At 34.8% G+C, this 20,646-nt stretch overlaps 1 protein-coding gene and 1 pseudogene across 6 annotated transcripts; both read left to right on the plus strand.

The window, feature by feature from the left end:
- Positions 1-2,603: 2,603 nt before the first annotated feature.
- Positions 2,604-15,400, plus strand: LOC111995135 (probable LRR receptor-like serine/threonine-protein kinase At1g56130; annotated as a pseudogene).
- A 2,111-nt stretch (positions 15,401-17,511) lies between these two features.
- LOC111995148 (uncharacterized) lies at positions 17,512-20,418 on the plus strand. 6 transcript variants are annotated; one of them, XR_010623799.1, is made up of 3 exons: positions 17,512-19,134; positions 19,378-19,554; positions 20,115-20,418. XR_010623799.1 is itself a non-coding variant. In XM_024027056.2 (3 exons), exons 2-3 carry the CDS (start codon positions 17,942-17,944, stop codon positions 19,490-19,492), a joined length of 1,308 nt encoding a protein of 435 aa, XP_023882824.1. In that variant the 5' UTR covers positions 17,512-17,714; positions 17,853-17,941; the 3' UTR covers positions 19,493-19,923. The 6 variants fall into 6 exon arrangements, 4 of the variants coding, with proteins under 4 accessions (XP_023882824.1, XP_065616510.1, XP_023882822.1 ...); XR_010623798.1 differs by having other exon boundaries at positions 20,358-20,418; XM_024027056.2 differs by lacking the exon at positions 20,115-20,418 and having other exon boundaries at positions 17,512-17,714; positions 17,853-19,134; positions 19,378-19,923.
- The last annotated feature ends 228 nt before the right edge of the window (positions 20,419-20,646 follow it).

Below are 20,646 nucleotides of genomic sequence, written 5' to 3' on the forward strand. Positions count from 1 at the left end.
ACTATCTAGATGATTCTTAAGCTCGTCAGACTTCTTGAAGGCTAAAATAGCTTCCTCGCGTGCTTTCTCCAAGGACAAAGCAAACCCTGAAACTTCTCCCTCCAAGTAAGCAATACGAGTGTCCTTCTCGACACCATCTGCTTTGCATTCTTCCACCTCTTCCTTTAACTTCGTCTCACATGCTAGCAAACGGTTGGCTTCATCAGTCAGCTTAATCACCTCCCCCTTTTTCAACAAAATTTCACTACTCAACTCCTTAGCCTTCTCTTTTGCCGTCTTGGCCTCCTCAGCAAGTTCCTTGGCCTGGCACGTCGCTGTATAAAACTTTGATATAGCCTGTGCATGGACGAGAGAGAGTTAGAGATTCTATATATAAAAAAATAAAAAATTAAAAAAAAATAAAAAATAAAAAAGAAGAAAAGGCACACAAGGACGAATTAAGGTCCTACCTTAAAGAGGTCATGGATGCCAGAACGTTCAAATTCCCTCACTGACATGTTGTAACATTGGTTAACTTCATTGTCAGTGACGATTCCTTTGAATGTCCTCCATGCATACCCCTCATCTAGCACCAAGTTAGAAGGACGATCTGATTGCTCTGACGGATGAGGCTTCCGAGGAGTCTTAGTTGGAGGGGGAGTAGGATTCGTCTGAACAGGATGAATTATCTGGACGGGCTCCACGTCGGTAGGAGGGTCATCCAGATTCACCGTCGGAGGAGTGAATTTGGGGACTTTGGGAAAAGAAGTCTGAGTGGTCTTTTGTTTTTTAGAGCCTCGACGACTGGGAAGGTCATCTAGGTCCACAGCCCTTGAAATTTTCTTAGGTTTCCCAGCCTGGACGGCAGTTTTCTGGACAACAGGAGGCACGGGAGCATTCTTGTCCCCACTAGTTACTGTTTTTTCCTTATTTTCCCTCATTGTAATTATTCCTATGACGAGGAAAATCAGTTAAAAAAAAAGAATAGAAAGAAGTAAAGAGGGATGGACGACACTTACTTCGTCGAGTGGTTTCCTCGTGACCTAAATTTTCGACGGTAGGTTCTGGGCCAAGTCCCCACGTGGCTAGACTACTAAAAGTAACTAGATCGTGGAAGGTTCTCCCAGGGAAGGCACGTACTTGGTCAATCCGGTCCAAGTAAAATCTGTCCAAACGTGGACGAGCAACAGCTGCATCAATGAAAAATGGAATTAGACGACCAAGAGTTGAAATTTCCTTTAAGAAAAATGGAAGGAAACATACCCTCAGGACGAAGGCGACCTAGAGGGCCAGTAAAAGGTGGGAAGGGGGCATTACCCACATCAGCTGGGTCCCTAGCCCAATTTCCAAAAATAATGAAAAATTCCTTTTTCCATAGCCTGTCAGACGAGCTACAGCCCTTAATTAAACTATAATACGATCCTTTAGACGAGAACTGGTAGAAACCAGCAGACTTCTTTATCTCTGAAGGCTTATAACAGTAAAGGAATTCGTCCACTGTGATAGGACAATTCCCTCCCAACGCCTCGAACCATGGCACTTGCATGGCAACTATCGTCCTCCATCCATTAGGGTTGAGCTGGTTAGGTCCAATACCCAACCTATGGAGAAGACCTCTACAAAAAGAATTCAGGGGGAACCTAAGACCTGCTAAAAGATACGAAGTATAAACTCCTAAACCAGAAGAGGGAGAACAACACCACTCTCCTTCTTTGGGTAGACGAGGGTTAAATTCAGCAGGAATCTGATATCTATCTACAAGAGTTTTCAACTTTAGGGCGTCTAAAATGGACGTTACCTCAGGAGCACAACTATATATGACATCCTCTTCTTCATCCTCGTCTTGGGAAGCGCTAGGTGGCTCCCTAGACGAGCTAGCCCCAGATCCAGATGCCATCTTGTGTTGCATTTCCTGGAATTCCTCAAGAGGAATGCTAGGAACCCCAGACAAGTATTGCTCGTTCGAGGAACTACTGTAGCTTGTACTTCCCTCACCACTCTCATAGCTTCCAGAGGAAGCGTCCTGATACTCATCTATTTCCCTCTCCAAACTACTAGATGAAGACATGCTTAAAATAAAGATTGAGAGACAAAAAAACCTAAGGAAGGAAGAAGAAATACCTGAGAACTAGGATGAAGAGCTAGACGAGACACTTGGACGAGATGGCAGAAGGGAGATTGTGAGAAAAGTGAAGGGCAGGAAAGAGAATGTATCTATTTATAGGGCCCAGACGTAGGTCAATGAAGCGACGTCAACCAGTAAAATCATGACACGTGGCTGTCGCTTTGAAAAACGCAATGAACATGAAGGCTCAACCAATGAAATCATGATACGTGGCTGTGAAAAGAAAATTAAATCCCCACAATATCCTTGGACGACACCATGGACAAGGGGGCAACTGATGGGATAACAACAAATTACATCTATAGTTCGTCCAGTGGAGTCGTCCATAATGACCAGTTAGCCAAACGACCAGGCCATCTCAGATTCGTCCAGAGATGTCATCCTTGAGTATTTACCAATTGTATAAAGCTAGTAATCGAGTCGAAAGAGTCGTCCATACATGGACGACCACATGACGGCAGAACAAAGAGTCGTCCATAGGCATTGCACATGGACGACTATGCAACACTTAGCAAATTCTAGAGCGGTTAATCAACCTGTGTTCATCGCCGCCAATTCCTCCCAAGTACGTAACTTCCAGCGGCGGTTATGATTTCTCTAGCCGTTGAGGAAGTTATGTCCGGATTCCACAAATTTGGGGGAAGTTATTGAACCAATAAACCGCCCCAAAGTTCCCTATATAAGGATCAGTCTGAACCAAACAAAAGTATGAAATTCTGAGATTTTTACTCCCAATACAGTTAGAACTCCATTCGAGAGAAGATACTAACTTAGTCATCGGAGGGTCTTAGGCTGGTCCACCCCGGTCTCCTTTGATATTTTGTTTATCTTTCAGGCCTTCGCTACCACTTTGAGCCATCGAAGCCAAGTTCTGCAGCCTACTGATTCTGTTCTTCATCAGCAAGGATAGGAGATTTTTGCTGGATTTTGTCAAAAAACTCAAGATCTCCGCCACATCTAGTTTAAGATATCAAGATCTCCACTAAATATGGACAGAGAACTTGCCAAAAAGGGTGGAAGAGAGGGACAATAGTTAGATCAGCTCTAACGTGTTGAGAGAAGCCAAAACTGAGACTTGAATCGACTTTGTTAAATCTTCATCTCACAAACAAAACCGTTATCGATTGCCATGGTGATCAGATTGGTCGGCCTTCATATTAGATAGAAGACTACAGGTCGAATCTTCATATCAGATATAAAGATTCGGCGTTCATATCAGTAGCTTTACTATATTGTCAGTCCTTTTTATTGCAAGTTATGTTTTGGGGAAAGATATAGTAAAGTCACTGGCTAAGGACCCGTTTGGATACAGTTGAAAACTGAAAACTGAAACTGAAAACTGAAAATACTGTAGTAAAATAATTTTTAAATGTGTGAATAGTACCGTGGGACCCATTTTTAATGAAAAAGTTCTTAAAAAGTGAAAATTGTGGGTCCGTGAACAGTAAAAGTTGGGTGAAAAAGTCACATGTTGCGGCTACTGTTCAATGAACAGTAGCCGCAACAGTGTTGCTACAGTAACACTTTGTCTCTGAAAAGCTAGGGACGCGTGTTTTTTTTTTTTTTTTTTTTTTTTTTTGAACTGAAAACGTAAACGTGCAACGCCAACGCACCAGCCAAACGGTCTCTAAATGTGTGGTTAAAAAGAAAGTAGCTTTTTATGTGCTGTACTGCACTTAAAAAATGTGGCGGAAGGTGAATTGATGTTTGTGTATTTGTTTATAATATATTACTATGTTATTATTATTATTATTTTTTTTTTATTGAAAGGGTAGAATTATGTTATATATAAAAATGGTATGGTTGAGTTTATAACTTAAATTATATAATGTCGGACCATGTGCCTTACTGATCCATCCAACGACCAATTGGTGAAGGATGAGGAGAACAAATCTTTTATAGCATTCGATCGCAGACCAAGCTCATTAGTATTGGAGCGAATTGTGAAATCCCTCACATATAATACTAATACTAATAATAATAATAATAATAGTGTTGTATATACTGAGTGATGTATTTATATTTTGTATTATTATCTTGCTACAAACTTTATTTGGTTTTAGTTGATTGACATTTCTTGATGTGTTCATTACATTTGAAACTCGAATATTTCTTTTCCCATTCTAATTATCAAAATAAATTATCCAAAAAATACTTGAATGGGTCATTTTTAATTTTTATGAACTAAATTACTTGTTTGGGTCTTCCATTTAAAAAAAAAAAAAAATATCTTAAGAATTTTGTTACATTTAGCTTGGCCCCTTACAAAAATTTTCTGGCTCTGTCACTGTGCGAATACTATACAGTTTTCCAATTTATAATCAGGACAACAACAAAATTTTAGTAGTAAAAATTCCGTATTGTTTAATAATTGGCAGGAGTTGAGTAGTTCGAGCTCACCACAAAGCCAAAAACGTGTTATATTTTATAACTAAAGGTTTTGCACTCAAATCTTGGCAAAATTTGCCAAATAATATATTTTTCCAAAAAAATTAGGCACGTGGCATGCATTCAAAGTTATTTAGTAAGTTAGACTGTTTTTGAAAATCGAGTTTAGCAAAATCGACTTTGGGCTGGAAAATGAACGTTATAGTGGCGTTTTTTTAGTGCCTATAGCAGCGTTTATAGAAAACGCCACTATAGGGTACCTATAGTGGCGTTTTTACAAACGCCACTAAAAAAACGTCACTATAGCGTTTATTTTCCAGCCCAAAGTCGATTTTGCCAAAATCGATTTTCAAAAACAGTCTAACTAACTAATTAACTTTGAACTCATGCCACGCACCTAATTTTTTTGGAAAAATATACCATTTGGAAAAAAAAAAAATAATGAGATCACCCAAAAAGAAAAGTTATCACGCGCAATGCATGAGTTTGCGACTAGTAATAATAATATTTTTTGACTTTTTCAGGGATTTGAGCTTCAACAATATAACTGGACAGATTCCAATCTTGCTTTTCAATTTGAGTTCACTCTCTCACCTGTAATAGACCTCATTTTCTTAATTGTATATTATACATCCAAATATTATTATTTATTGTAGTGAAGCATGTCTATTGTGTTCATTATTAGGCTTCTTGGAAATAACAAGTTAAGCAGCATTGTGCCTGCACAAAAAAGCACGTCTCTTCTTAATGTGTAAGTACCTAAGACATTATTTTCTTTCAACAATATTATGAAACATTTAAAATGAAGTGGACTATATGGAGGGAAAGAAATTGGCGTACCTTTGAAGATGTGGAGAGCACATCAACACATTTGCAAGCATCCTTCATTAGTTCTTTTTATAAGTGGTCTTTTGTGTCGGGTCTCACAGATAGTAACTCTATTCATTCTTTCATGGATTTGATCCATATGTAGATAGTTCTCCATTTGTATTTCTTTAGAGTCTAGGCTGCTTTGTGATTATTTTCACAAGGTAGTCTCATTTCAATATAATTATTTTTAAATTTAAAAAAAAAATGAAACATTTAAAATGAAAATGGAGGTGTCTAACAATTAGCATTTTAATTGAAAAACTCTTATATTAGTTGATCGAATCTTTGCCGTATGTATACAAGGAATTATATTCAATCTTTTTTCGAGAGGGGGTTATATTCAAACTTGAGTAGCACATCCCTAAACTTTTATGCACTAAGTGAACATTTATATATAGTGAGCTATAACAATCATATGGAGCTACAACAATCATTGGGAGGTTATAACACACTCAGGTTAATCAAAAATTTGATCTCCATGTAATAATTTAGTGATTACTGTAAAATGATGAAGTGTTTCCTTTCTCTCTTTCTTTTTTTTTGGGGGGGGGGGGTGGGGGTGTGGGTGTTAAGAGGGGGTGTTCTATTAAAACTTTAGTGGCTGACTGATATTAGTTTAAGGCTGCTATACATCTGTTTCTATTCCATGCAATAAAAACTATCAAACCACAGATTGCAACATCAACTTTTTCTTTTTGTTTCGTACCTTATTTTTTTCCATTTATTTTATTTTTACTTTTTGTTGTGAGTTTGCATGGCTCCTTACAATTATATCTTGTTCCTGTGATGGGTGGGAAGCTGGCATTTGCAATTATTGTAGAAGTAAATTGATCAAAAATTATATGAAGATTCGTAACCTCATATACATAAGCCCTTTTCTATTTCTTGTACTTGTTCTAATGCATATGCATCTTCACGTTCATCAAAAACAATTTTAGTTAGAGTAAAAAGTTATTCAAAGTTACTTATCAAAAAATATTTATTCAAATTAAGTTCTTAATGAAATGAAGGAGCCTATTTTCTAGTTATCTTCTGACTCAGGCAATTTTCCCAAATTCAAACCTTTCTAAGCTGCCATATCGTAGAATCTGTAACACATTTTTTCCCCTTTATTTGGCCCTGGTTGCACATTCAAACCTTTCAATGCAACTTGTTCTCTACACTTGGTATACTTATAAAAAAAAAAAAAAAAAAAAAAAAAACATCGTATATTGAAATGAGGTCCATTTTTATTCCACTATATCTCAATTTCAAGAAGTGAATCTGTAAAATCACTGATTTAGAGAAAACTTATAAACCCTAATTTAGCAATTTACATATAAAACCTCATATTTTATCAAATGTTTCAGTTAACCCCTTCTGTCCATATTTCCTATGCCTTCGTTTACTTACATGAGTCCAAAATGGTGCATTTTGGTGAGTCCAAAATGTTGCATTTTGGTGAGTCCAAAATAATGTCGTATTTCCCTTTTTTTTTTTTTTAAGTTTATGAGTTGTCATTTTTGAGTGAAATTAATCTTTGTAAAATGCCATTGTTTAGTCTTACAAACGCTGCTATAGGANATTTCTTGTATATTTAGAAGCAAGAAATTACAGGGAAAAAAAAGAAGAAGAGTAAATTCTGTATCACCACTGGCTTAAATGTGCTGGCCTTATCTTATAGTCTCAGAAAAGAGTAACACATTGCTAGATTCATGGATTTCCATGTGTAGCTAATTACATAAACAAGCATTGAATCATCAACAAACATGGAAAACTAGAGGTTCTGGATTTCAAAATTTTATTTCGGAGCATCAGTGTCACTAGAGTAATGCCTAATTTAGTATTGAACAGTGATTGTTTACAAATTGAATGGATTATGCTACATCTTGTTATGTTATTCTTGCAGTGATTTGTCTTACAATAATTTAGAGGGAAGCCTTCCTTCTTGGGTCAGAGACAAAAATTTGCAACTGTATGTATCTAAACAAATGTCTACAAAATATTGATATGGTAAAATCAAGATGCATTCCAATCTTTTAGTAGACATGAATATTGTAGGGCTAAATTGGCAATGCATCATAGCTATATCCATTATAAATTCAGTATTCAGTAATTGATAATGGCAGCACGATATACTTTAGAAAAAATTTCAAGGTCAATGAACTTCTGGCAAGAGCCCTCTACTGGTGAAATTAAAAGAGTACTTAAAGCTTGTGTTTGAGTATGTCAATCTTTTGTTATTAGCACTGAGTCACACATTCAACTTACAGATAAATTAAACTATTTTTAACTCACATTGTTGTTTTTTATAATAGACTCCTAGAATAGATTAGGTTTCTAAATTCAAGCATGTCCACTACGGAAATTATTAGCATGCTTATGAACACACAATTTAATGACCTTTATGAGATTACACATCAATGACTGCTTCTTTTATGTTGGATTTCAGATTATGACTTTGCAACTAAGTGTGGTGGTCCTCAGATTACCTCTCTAAAGGGATTGTGTATGGAGGGATAATGAGACACTTGGTTTTAGTCTTACAAACGCTGCTATAGGAATTTTTTTTTTTTTTTTTTTTTTCGGCTGGGTTTTCTTTTATAAGGGCCAGAGGGAAAAGACCTATAGTGGCATTTGACAAACGCCACTATAGGCCTTCTTGTATTGCCGTTTCCCAAATGCCATTATAGGCCCTTGTAAGAGAAGCACCTATAGTGGCGTTTGACAACCGCCACTATAGGTACCTTTTTTTTTTCTTTCCCCTGCTGGGATTTTTGGGATTTTTAAATTTTTGCATGACAAAAAGACCTATAGTGGCATTTGGCAAACGCCACTATAGGCCTTCCTGTATTCGCGTTTGCTGAACGCCATTATAAGCCCTCGTAAGAGAAGCACCTATAGTGGTGTTTGACAACCGCCACTATAGGTGCCTTTTTTTTGGGGATTTTTTAATTTGTGCATGAGGGAAAAAGACCGATAGTGGCATTTGTCAAATGCCACTATAGATGCTTCTCTTACAAGGGCTTCCAATGGTGTTTGGCAAACGCCACTGTAGGCCCTTGTAACTACTATAGGTTCTTAAAGACAAAAATAAAAATAAAAAAAGGCCACGTGTACTACATACATTTTTACAACAAATCATGGATAGTTAGTTGTTATTGGTTCAAATTTGAATTTAGCACTGAGATTACTTTTTTAACCCAACAATAAGAATTAGTAACAACCCACCATTTAAAATTTGTTGTAAAAATATTGTTGTAAAATTTGTTGTAAAAATATTCTATGATATATTTCAAACTATTCTTATAAAAAAAAAAAAAAAAAAATCAATCTGTAAAAAAATTTTGTGATATAGCAAACGCTACTATAGGCAAAATAGGCCTATAGTGGCGTTTCAAAAACGCCACTATAGGTCCAGTTTTTACTATGGCTTAGGGCTCGAGAATGGAAACTACACTGTGAACCTCCAGTTTGCTGAAACAGCTTTTGAAGATAAAATCACTTGGAAAAGTCTTGGGAGGCGTCTTTGATATTTATATCCAGGTCTGCATCATATTATTGAATTGTGTTGGAATTACAGTGTTTTCATTTTGAATGAGGTTTGCATTGCCTAAATTGTTTTTTCACCCTAGCTAGTATAAAATCACACACCATGACCGTGACTAGGGATTATGATGACAATCCCTGCAATGCAGAAACTAATATCAAATCAATATATTGACTGTCTTATTTCATCAATGCAGAAACTTCCTTAAATATGAGGCATATTTACAATTGAGACTATCTAATTAATTTTAAAATTTCTCACTGGAGGTTCTCTTATTTGGCCCCCCCACAGATTTTCTTTTACCATCTAATTAATTCTTATTTTTCTCAGATTTTTAGTTGAGTATGGCACAACCATTACCTCTATAATTACTTCACTATTTTTGCAATCAATTCCCAAACTCAAAATAATTTTCATGTCCAAAATATTCCTATTATCATGATAAGAATTTAGAAAAAAAAAAAAAAAACCTTTCATGTGGTCCCTCTCCAGTTTTCCCATAAATTACCTCCTTCCTCTTTATCCTCATTTGTGTATTTTCTTAATTTTTGAATTTTTTACCCCAGGGAAAACTTTATGAAAAGGATTTTGACATACGAAAGGAAGCCGGTGGTGCCTCTTTCGTAGCTGTTTCGAAGGTATATAAGGTTCAGGTATCAGAAAACTACCTTGAAATCCATCTCTTTTGGGCTGGAAAAGGGACTTGCTGTGTACCTGCTCAAGGTACTTATGGACCTTCAATTTCAGCCATCAGTGCTACCCCATGTAATAAAGTGCAAAAGCTATAGATCAGTAGATGCAACTCAGAGGATTATGTACTGGTTTTTAACTATCTTGCGTTTGTATAGATTTCACACCCACTGTTAGTAACAACCCTCCAAGCAACAGCAAGAATAGGACCGGTCTGATTGTGGGTCTCGTTGGAGTTGGAGTTTTGAGCCTTTTGTCTGTTTTCATGGTTTTATATGTTATCCGAAGAAGAAAACCCCCAATCAATGATGATGAAGGTAAGCCGAAAATCATGTTGCCCATACATGATAATTATCTAACTTCATTCGGTTTGCTCTACATGCTAGAAAAGTGGAACTCTTTCCTTTATGTGATGCTATATTACTAACTATTAGTGAGGTGGCCTCTGCATGCTGCATATTAGCCTTATTAGGTAAAGTACAAAATGCAGTGTATCATTTCATTTATGCAGACATTTTTACCAAAACATCTTCTATGCATAATACATGTCTCGGAATAATACACATGCACACAAAAAAAAGATATGACAACAAAGGAGTAGAGAGAAACATAAGTTACATGGCCAATGAAGCCCCTGGCTATAGAAAACTTACCATATATTAATCTTGCTACTGAATCTCCAGCTTCAATCCAACAACGTTCTGTAGTAAAACACATTTGTGGTTGATGCTTAAGAAAAGGATAGTTTCTCAATTTAGCATATAAAACGGTTGCTACATTTTCTGCTTTAAACCACTCAAGCAAATCAATTATTACTAGATAACGGATTCAGTGTACAACCCGTGTTTATGTTAAATTGCAGAGCTCCTTGGGATAGATGCTAAAACATTCACTTTCAGCTATGCTGAACTAAAGACAGCTAAAAAAGATTTTAGTCCTGATAATAAGCTTGGAGAGGGAGGTTTTGGACCTGTTTGTAAGGTAAGCCCTTATGCTAAGTAAACACTTTAGTGGCTGAACCCAAGTGATTACCTTAAAGATTACTGTCTGATATAAGTGTTGTATATATAGGTTTATATATGGATAGATTGTAATAATGATATTTGAGTTTGGTAAATATTATGTCACAAAGTTATTAAAATGAAAATTCAAGTTCTGGAATTTTTTAAGTGAAAATTTGAAATTCAGCATTTTCAATCGGTCAAAACTTTGGCTCAATAGATCGGAATAGTAAGAAAATAATCTTGGAGTTTTTGGATAGTTCAATCGCTATTCGATTCCTATTTGATCGATCGAAAAGAGCATTCGATCGATCGAAAGCACCTTTAAACAGATCAAAACTTGAAAAAACTGAATTTTCTACAAAATTTTCTGGTAACTGTTCAAAAATCTTGAAGAAGTTTTAAGCCTTGTGAATAGTTTTATGAAACATTTTAACTCTCCATACGTACCTTTTGAAGGGTTATAACCCTATGGGTATAAATAAAGGTTAATCTCCCCAAAATAGTAAGTTACAAAGAAACACAAGAAATCCTATAGGTATTCTCCAAAATTGCTATTTGTAGAACCCAATAAACTTTGTTATATTCTGGGGACAAGTTTATAGAAACCTTTTAGCAACTTACGTATGTGGATAAATATTGTCTAAGGATAACATTCAATTATGCCTCCAAGTCAATTACTAATTTCTATTTACTTAATGTGTTCTTTTGTTCTCTCATTGTCACTCGATTTGGTAAAATCCCCAACAATAAGTTTAGAGCTGCTATACATCTATTTCTATATTCAAGCAATAACAATAATCAAATCACAGATTGTAACATCACATTTTTCTTTTTGTTTCTTACCTTTTATTTTCTTTTTCTTTTTTGTTGTGAATTTGCATAGCACTTCATGCCATGATATCTTGTTCCTGTGACTGGCGAGAAGCGGGAAATTGCAATTATTGTAAAAGTAAATCGATCCAAAAATAAATGAAGATGCTTAACCTCATATCCATTCCTTTTCTATTTCTTTTACTAGTTATAATGCACATGCATCTGCTGCGATTATTATCTTTCAACTTTTGTATTGGTAAAAAATTATTCAAAATTCATAATAAAAATGAACGAACCTATTTTTTGACTCAGGCCATTTTCCCAAATTCACTTTTCTAAGCCGCCATATAATAAAATCTGTAACACATTTTTTTTTTTCCTATATTTGGACTGGTTACACATTTAAAATAATGGTTTTTGTTCCCTTTCTTTGGGGCTATCGTGGATTTGTAGGGCTGTTCAGTCTTCAATCCAACTTGTTATTTACACTTGGTATGCTTATAAAAGAAAGCATTATATGGTGAAATGATGTCAATTTTTCATGTATATCCTGTTACTTCCAATGGAGACATTGAAGGTTCAAATCCCCCAATCCCCCAACTATCAAATTATCAATAAAAAGAAGAAGAACTGAATCTGTAATTAAAAGTCACTCATTTACGGCAAACTACTTATAGAGAGGGTGATGAATTGATGAAACAGGGGAAAATTAAATTTTACACCTTAAAGTTTGTGGTTGATTTCAAATAAACCCTAAACTTAAATTTAAAACCTAGGAGTTTCTCAAAGTTTCAGTTAACCCCATCCATCCATATTTCCTATAATGTCATTTACTTACACAAGTCCAATATGGTGCATTTTTCTAAGTCTAAAATAATGCTGGGATTTAAGTATCTAGAAGAGAGTTCTACGTACATATATATTTAGATTATGTTAGAATATAATTTTTATCTTGTATATATAAAATAAAAAAATAAAAAATCAAATTGGTAGGAATAAAGAATTTTCAAAATGTTTTAGTATTAGGAGATTCTGACAAAATAATTGAAGTCATTAGTAAATAAGAAAAATTTGTGTAACTAGATTATTAGCTAGGAGCATCAACTAAAGGGAACTTTTTTCTTTTATTTTCTTTTTTTTCCCCAGGCATTTGTATGGTTGTTACCTGATCTATGAAATGGGATCCATATTCCATACGATTATCTCTTCGGTAGTTTTTAGCTTGGTACATGCATTGCTTGTATCATTGGAGAAAAAACCACTCTAGAAAGCTAGTTTTTTAATCTAACAATTATAGTTTTGGACCTAATGAGAGCAATCTAGAGCTTGATAGATCATTTTTGTTGGGTAATCTTGTCATCTTATCCCCATATGATACTTTTCCTTTGAACGGTATCAGATATAAAATTGAAAATGATTAGACTGGGTATATAATTCTTGGAGAAAATAATCATTAAGCAACTACAATGTTTTGAGATTTATCCTCATCAATTTAATATATAAATGATCGTGTGGTTTTCTTTTACATATCTTCTTTTCTATTTACTCTAATAGATTAAAATCATGTGTGGATGAGTAATTATGTTAAACGATTTTCATTGAAATTTTGTTTGGTACATTGAATTATACAGGGAACGCTTAATGATGGGAGAGTAATTGCTGTGAAGCAACTCTCGGTTACATCACACCAAGGAAAGAACCAATTCATAACTGAGATTGCTACTATATCGGCTGTGCAACACCGTAACCTTGTGAAGTTGTATGGATGTTGCATTGAGGGAGATAAACGACTCCTTGTGTATGAGTATCTAGAGAATAAAAGTCTTGATCAAGCATTATTTGGTATGTGAATGTATCTTTGTTGTTGCTCTTTTGCTCTCTTTTGTGTGTGTGTGTGTGTGTTTATGTATTTGTTTATACAATGTTAATGTAATTTATATGTTTGAATGAGACAGGAACAAGAACTTTGAATCTCAGTTGGTCAACACGCTTTGATATATGCTTGGGTGTAGCAAAAGGTTTAGCTTATCTTCAAGAGGAGTCACAGCTTCGAATTGTACATAGAGATGTGAAGGCTAGTAATATTCTGCTTGACGTTGATCTCATCCCCAAGATATCAGACTTCGGCTTGGCCAAGCTTTATGATGATAAAAAGACCTACATAAGCACCCGTGCTGTAGGGACCATGTAAGATCCTAGAGGCATAGGCATAGCTTGTCACCTTGTCCCTATGAATTACACAATTCTTTATTTTATTTTCTATTATTTAGTAATGTTAAGAGTAAACCATGCATGTGATCATTGTAGATGTAGTGGGTATCTTATACCAGAGTACGCCATGCGTGGGCACCTTACAAAGAAGGCTGATGTGTTTGCCTTTGGTGTTGTTGCTCTAGAGCTTGTTAGTGGGAGGCCAAATTCTGACTCAAGCTTAGAAGAAAAAATATATCTTCTTGAATGGGTATGAACAATATTTTCTTGCTCCATATATGAGATTGCTATCTTTCTTTAATTAGATGGATTTTTGTTCTTCAAAACTTATCAGTAACTTGTTTGGATACGTGTTTTGGGTTCATGATAGACACGATCCATCCACAACTAATTTTTGTTTTTGCTTTTGCTTCTGCCAAAAGTTGAAGTATCATTAAAAGTTGGATCAATAAATATATAGAAAGTTTTTTTTTTTCCTTTCTAAATAAAAAAAATAAAACTTGGATCTTATGAAGAACAAAGTTTGGACGTCCAAAGGAAGCAATAGTTTTAATTGCTAATTTAGATTATTTGAAAATAAGTCAACTTTGCAACATAATAGGAAATGAAATGAGTCTCCATACCCAAAGCTACGCTTGTAAGAGCCTACTTTTGTGTGAACAACATTATTTAATAGCCTCTTTCAAAGTTATTTTTATGAAATTCAAGAAAAGAAATAAGTTTTTTTTTTGGGTTATGTTTTTGTTCATATTTATTCATAATATTGAGGTGATCATGGTTTTGAAGTTTACACTTTCTTTGATGTTGAAGTATATGTCAATCTTAATTTATCACTAATCCTTATGTCTAGAACATTTAAATGAGTGCTTACAAATTATCTCCAAAAAAAAAAAAAAAAAATTGAGTGCTTAAAAATGGAGTGATTGATTAGATTCAAAAAATGAGTTTGTGGAGGGTCATCCGGGTTTTAACTAGATCCCCTATAATTCAGACTATTTGAATACTCACTACCACTACCTTTATACTATATTATGAACACTTCGATCGTTAGACTCATTGAAACAATTGGATTACTTACTTCCACCACTTCTTTACTATATATATATATATATATTTATACAAGATATAATTTCTACTCTATCCTAATTTAAATGTATATGTGCGTAAAGGTCTCTTTTGAAGATTTGAACCCCCCCTTTCCACACCACACAAGCATTTATACTTGTAGAGTGACCACCGCACCAAGGTGCGTGATGATACTTCTTTACTATATTCTGAACTTGAAGAAAGTTGTCTTATTGAAACAAAAGTATCACTCACTGCCACCACTTGTACACAACATTGTAAAGCTACTCTGATAACATATATATCTTTTGTCAGGGTTGGCAATTGCATGAAAACAACTGTGAAGTTGATCTTGCAAACTCTAAACTATCAGAATTCAATGAGGAAGAAGTAAAAAGACTGATAGCAGTATCTCTTTTAATTGTGCAGTCAAGCATCCCCAACATTGCGACCCTCCATGTCGCGTGTGGTGGCAATGCTCTCAGGAGATATTGAAGTGAGCACTGTAACTTCAAGACCAGGATATTTGACAGATTGGAAATATGATGATATAGCCAACGTAACCAGTGAGGGTGCAACTGAAGCTAGCTATTTCAACTAATACTAGCTATTTCAACTAATACTAGCTATTTCAACTCATCATCAGCCAGTACAAGCATTGTGGATGATGTAGGGAATTCACCAGCAAATGCTTCTAAACCTATGCTTGGTGATACTATCACATAGGGTTGATGAGAATTCGTCATTTTTTTTCTTCAAATTTTTTGTTGTGTTTAAATTAAAAATATTTTTGTGTATTTATATAATCATGGATGTAATTGTTTAGCATGGATTTTGCAATCTTCCTTTGGTGAGTTTGACACCGTAATTCCTTAAGTGTCTTGTGACAAAAACACTATCAAATGTGATGCACTATTCAAAAAGTTATAGAAATGTTTCACATGGAGATTTACCCTATTTATTTATTTATTTAAAATTTCACTGGTTGAAGTTCATAATTGAAAATAAATTAACTCTTTCACTTATTTGCTCACCATACACCATTGTGAAATACTGAGTGAGTTTGACCAAGTAAGACATCTAACCTTGATATCTAAGCTATGTTGGCATGTGAGACATTGCTGAGTAAGTTTGATAGTCACTGAATCCATTCAATTGAGACATATAAGAAAAAAAGAGATTCAATCCCCGAGGAATCTTTTATATATTCAAATTACCCTAAAGAAAATTACAACTTGATTGGCAAGCACTAGAATATTACATCTTATAGAAATCAATTATCACAACATCAAATCACTTTCAGATTTCTAAAACTCTTTATATTTATCACAAAGTCCAACTTCAAATCAAATAAACAACTACAACTCAATTTAATCCAACCTCATAACTCATTGAGATAAAATCTCAAACACTTGACATGCAACTAACAAACCCACAACTAAAACATTTCATAGTTAACACTATCAACTTTTCACATGTATCAAAATCACTCCAAAGGTGTAAAAATACTCATCAAAAGTAAATCTTAATCTTCCTCATAGATTAAAAGAACCCATATGGTTGCCCCAGAAATCCAACCCTTGTGTGTATGTTCAATACTTAAATCCTACTTTCCCCAAACTACATTCATTCACTGAAAAGTAAAAAACAAGCCCTCTTTCCTAAATTCTTCAATGGAAGAACCAAGCTCAATCTCTAAAGATCAATGTACCTCAATACTCCTTGAAATTTTTTCCCCCTGTTTGGATTCCCAGAAAGAAAAAAAAAAAAAAAATATATATATATATATATATAGCAAAAGAAAAGAATCTGGGTCTAGTTTATCTATTTAGTTAATTAAACTCTTTCCCTCTCTAAATTTGAAAAATGAATGAAAGTCTCACCTATTGTTTAGCTGATATATCCAATTATTTAATTATTACACTCAGCTAAGTGGAAGGTTAACTAGTTAAGCAATTCCATGTTTTTAAAATTTTCTGTAAGTAAATAGAAACACGCATATTAATTAATTAATTAATATTTTTTTCAATGATTATAAAATTTGTTTTATAACAAAAATAAATTTTTTAAAATTATTATTAAAAATTATTTTAAAAGAATATTAAAACCTAACCACTAATAATATATATATATATATATACATGTCTACTATCTACCTATAAAAGAATTAAAAATTAAGTTATATTTTTATTATTTTATTAATCAATATTAAGGGCAAAATGAGTAAATATCCTTAATAAAACTATGTAGCAAAATATCCTCTTTCTAAAGTATATAATAAAATTTTGTTGTTTTTTAACTCAATTTTAATAAAATTGAGGTACAGGTGAAACTTGACATAAGTAATGTTGAATTTTATGCATATTTTTGCCACTTAAATTTTCTTTGATATTGATAATGTCGAGTTTTACTTAAAAAATACACATAGAACTCGATTTTAAAAATATCGAATTTTAACAAAATCAAGTTCCAAGATAAAGACATTTTGCTAAATTTGTTTTTGGAAAAATGTGTATTTTACTACATAGTTTTAAAATTAATGGTATTTAGAGTGTGTTTAGATACAGCTTATTTTGTTAAAATTGAAAAATTATTACTAAAAGTACTGTAAATAAAAATAAAAATTAGTTAAAGTAGTATAATAAAACTCATAAATAATAATAAAAAAACAGTAAAACCCATAAATAATAACAAAAATTAACTAAATACTAAAATAATTTTCATATTTCATTTTCCGTTGCCAAATCCGCGCTTACTCATTTAACATTCGGCCTACGCTCAAAAAAAAAAAAAAAAAAAAACCTGTGGGGCAAAAGGGGAAAACGGTAAAATATGTAAGGCATATATTTAGAAGAAGAAAAAGAAGAAGAGGGAAGAAGATCGGTTGATCAGCTCTCCCGAAGAAGAAGAAGAAGAAGAAGAGCCAGAGCAGATCGGCGTGAGAGATTGAGACTGAGAGAAGGAGAAAGATCTAAAGAGACAGAGAGAGGAAACTGATTTTGGGTGCAAAGCGATACTCTCAAAAAACGCAGCGTTTCAGGTTAGGATTCTTTCACTCTCTTTTTTCCCCTCTCCTCGCCGTGTCCCGGCCGGGTCCGATTATCAAGTTGTTATTTGGGTTATTTATTTTGTGTACAATTGTTGGCCAAAACATGTACTAAAATTCTTCACTTTTAAGGGATTACAACAGCAGACCTAGTGAATGTCAATAATGTTTTGAGGGTTGAACTCTTGATAAACTTAGGGTTTTCGAAACAGGGAACAAAAATGTCGGTGACAGCGGGTGTGAGCGATACTATAATTGCCATTAGGGATAAGCTTAGGGGGAAAATTGGGCAAACAAAAGTTAAAAGGTATTGGCCCGGTAGAGCACCTGAATGGGCTGATGATGATGATGCTGCCCATGAAGATGGAGATGTTGCTCTGGAACAAGCGTTCCCGAGGAGTCGTCAGGATGACTCGAATATTTTTAGGAAGGATGATGCTAGGCTGCGGCGTTTGGCTCAGAGTAGGATAGATGATCGCGAGGAAGTGAGAGCTGATCATCGCCGCATTAGACAGGCTGAGATTGTTTCGACGATTGAAGAGGAAGCTAGAATGCAGGAAAAGTTGGATATGGAGGAAGATGATGCGGATGCTTTGGAGGAAAGGAGGAGGAGGATTAGGGAGAAGTTGCTTCAGAGGGAACAGGAAGAGGCTGCAATTTTGGGAGAAGAGGAGGAGGAGGTTGAGGAGGAGGAGGAGGAAGAGGAGGAAGAGGAGTCTGAATACGAGACTGACTCGGAGGAAGAGCATATGGGTATTGCAATGGTTAAGCCTGTGTTTGTTCCCAAGTCGGAGAGGGATACCATTGCTGAGCGGGAACGTCTGGAGGCTGAGGAACGGGCCCTTGAGGAATCGAAGAAGAAGAGATTGGAGGAGAGGAAGGTGCAGACAAAGCAGATTGTGGTTGAGGAGATCCGGAAAGATGAAGAGATTCAGAGGAATTTGGAAATGGAGGCAGATATTGCTGATGTGGATACTGATGATGAAGTTAATGAGGCAGAGGAGTATGAAGCTTGGAAGGTGAGGGAGATTGCTAGGATCAAGAGGGATAGGGATGACCGTGAGTCGATGTTGAAGGAGAGGGAAGAGATTGAGAGGGTGAGAAACATGACAGAGGAAGAGAGGAGGGAGTGGGAGAGGAAGAATCCAAAACCTGCTCCGCCACAAAAGCAGAAATGGAGGTTCATGCAGAAATATTACCACAAGGGTGTATTCTTCCAGTCAAATGCTGATGACACTGCTGCAACTGCTGGATCAGATAATATTTACACTCGCGATTTCTCTGCCCCAACTGGAGAAGATAAGATGGACAAGACAATATTGCCCAAGGTCATGCAGGTCAAGCACTTTGGTCGTAGTGGAAGGACAAAATGGACTCATCTTGTCAATGAGGATACAACTGACTGGGACAATCCGTAAGTTTTATCTTTTGATTATTCTTCATTCATTAGTAATTGCTATATTGTATATACATTTGCTTTTGATATTGATCTGCTTTTCTACTGATTCTTGTTAGTCTTTGCTACATCAGTTCTATATTTTGATGATGTGTATGAGAAGTCAAAAATAAAAAATTTATGCTACATTTTTGTTACTTGAATATTCTTTACCCATGTCTATTTTTTATCTCAATTCTCAAATATTTGTTTGCTGAGCAGGTGGACATACAATGATCCTCTACGCACAAAATACAATGCAAAAATGGCTGGAATGAATGCACCTATAGCTAAACCTAAAGGAAGCAAGAAATTGAAGGATTGGGAGTCTCGTTGATTTTAGAGCACAGATAGAAAGCATTCCTGTAGCTTTTTATCAATCATCTTATGGAGAATTGAGTATGTTTTGGCTATTATTATTTACATACATGTAGGCTTGATAGCATCATTTTCTACTTATCTTATTATAGAAGCAGGCTAAGGCAGTTATTATGAATTCAAAGCAGCTAAGGCAGGTGAAGGTGGCTTGAGTTTTGTGGACAGAAATGCACCTTAGAATATCAAACCACGAGATTACGATATGGTCACATCATGTATTGCATGTTTTAGTTGTTGGAAATATACATTTTTTTCCCACTTAGCAAAAGAAAGTGTTTGAATCGCATTTGAAAGTTGTGTTTAGAGACTAAGGACACGTTTGATAGACTGTAATAACCACTCTAATGTAATAGCTATTATAGTGAATAGCTATTTTGTTGTTACTTGTTAGGTTTTGTTTTTATTATAGGAAATAGTCATTTCTTATGAATAACTATTCTTTAAAATGAGGAATAGACATTTCCTATCAAAAGTACTGAATCCCTTTTCCTTAAACCCTTATAACTAAAATTCCTAACAAAAAAAACCCTTATTGCTGCTCCCTTCAGAATTTTTATTTTATTTTATTTTATATTTTACAGCTGGTCTACTGCAAGCTCTTTTTTGTTCTCTCTACTTCTGCTGTTACTTTCTGCCATACTAGATGAGCAAACAACAGTTTGGTGGTCCTAGGTTTTTTGTTGATTCCTTGTGCTACCCATGAATGTAATTTTTAGATTTGCCTCTACCACCCACATGAATCATGTAGGGAATGGGCTTGTAGGAGTATGGTGCTTGTGTTATGATGTTTCCATTGAATGAAGTTGGTATTGTTAATGTTTCAGGGACATTAGGTTGGTGATATTGGAAAGTCTAATAAAGGTGGTGTTTCTAGTGTTAGGTTAATTGATGCCTTTGCGAATGTATTTGTTGAGTAATTTGGTTTGAAGCCACAGTCCAATCAATTGGATCTCCGATAGCGTGAAATTTTGGTCAAGAAAAACAAAGAACTTGAGCAGCAAAATGCAGAGATTATGCAGAGCATAAAAGAGGAAGAAGAGAGGCTATTGTGCTTGGATGAAACTCTTTCATTTTTTTTAAACATTTATGGAGTTATTAATGTGAAAAGAAGAC

The sequence above is a fragment of the Quercus suber genome, unplaced genomic scaffold (assembly GCF_002906115.3).
Source record: "Quercus suber isolate HL8 unplaced genomic scaffold, Cork oak 2.0 scaffold_367, whole genome shotgun sequence".
Taxonomy (NCBI): domain Eukaryota; kingdom Viridiplantae; phylum Streptophyta; class Magnoliopsida; order Fagales; family Fagaceae; genus Quercus; species Quercus suber.

Bases quoted from the DNA above. Each gene is read 5' to 3' on its own strand.
- LOC111995148 (XM_024027054.2), top strand. From the start codon at position 17,942: ATGTCGGTGACAGCGGGTGTGAGCGATACTATAATTGCCATTAGGGAT. The intron at 19,135-19,377 runs GTAAGTTTTATC...TTTGCTGAGCAG, and splicing joins ACAACTGACTGGGACAATCC to GTGGACATACAATGATCCTC.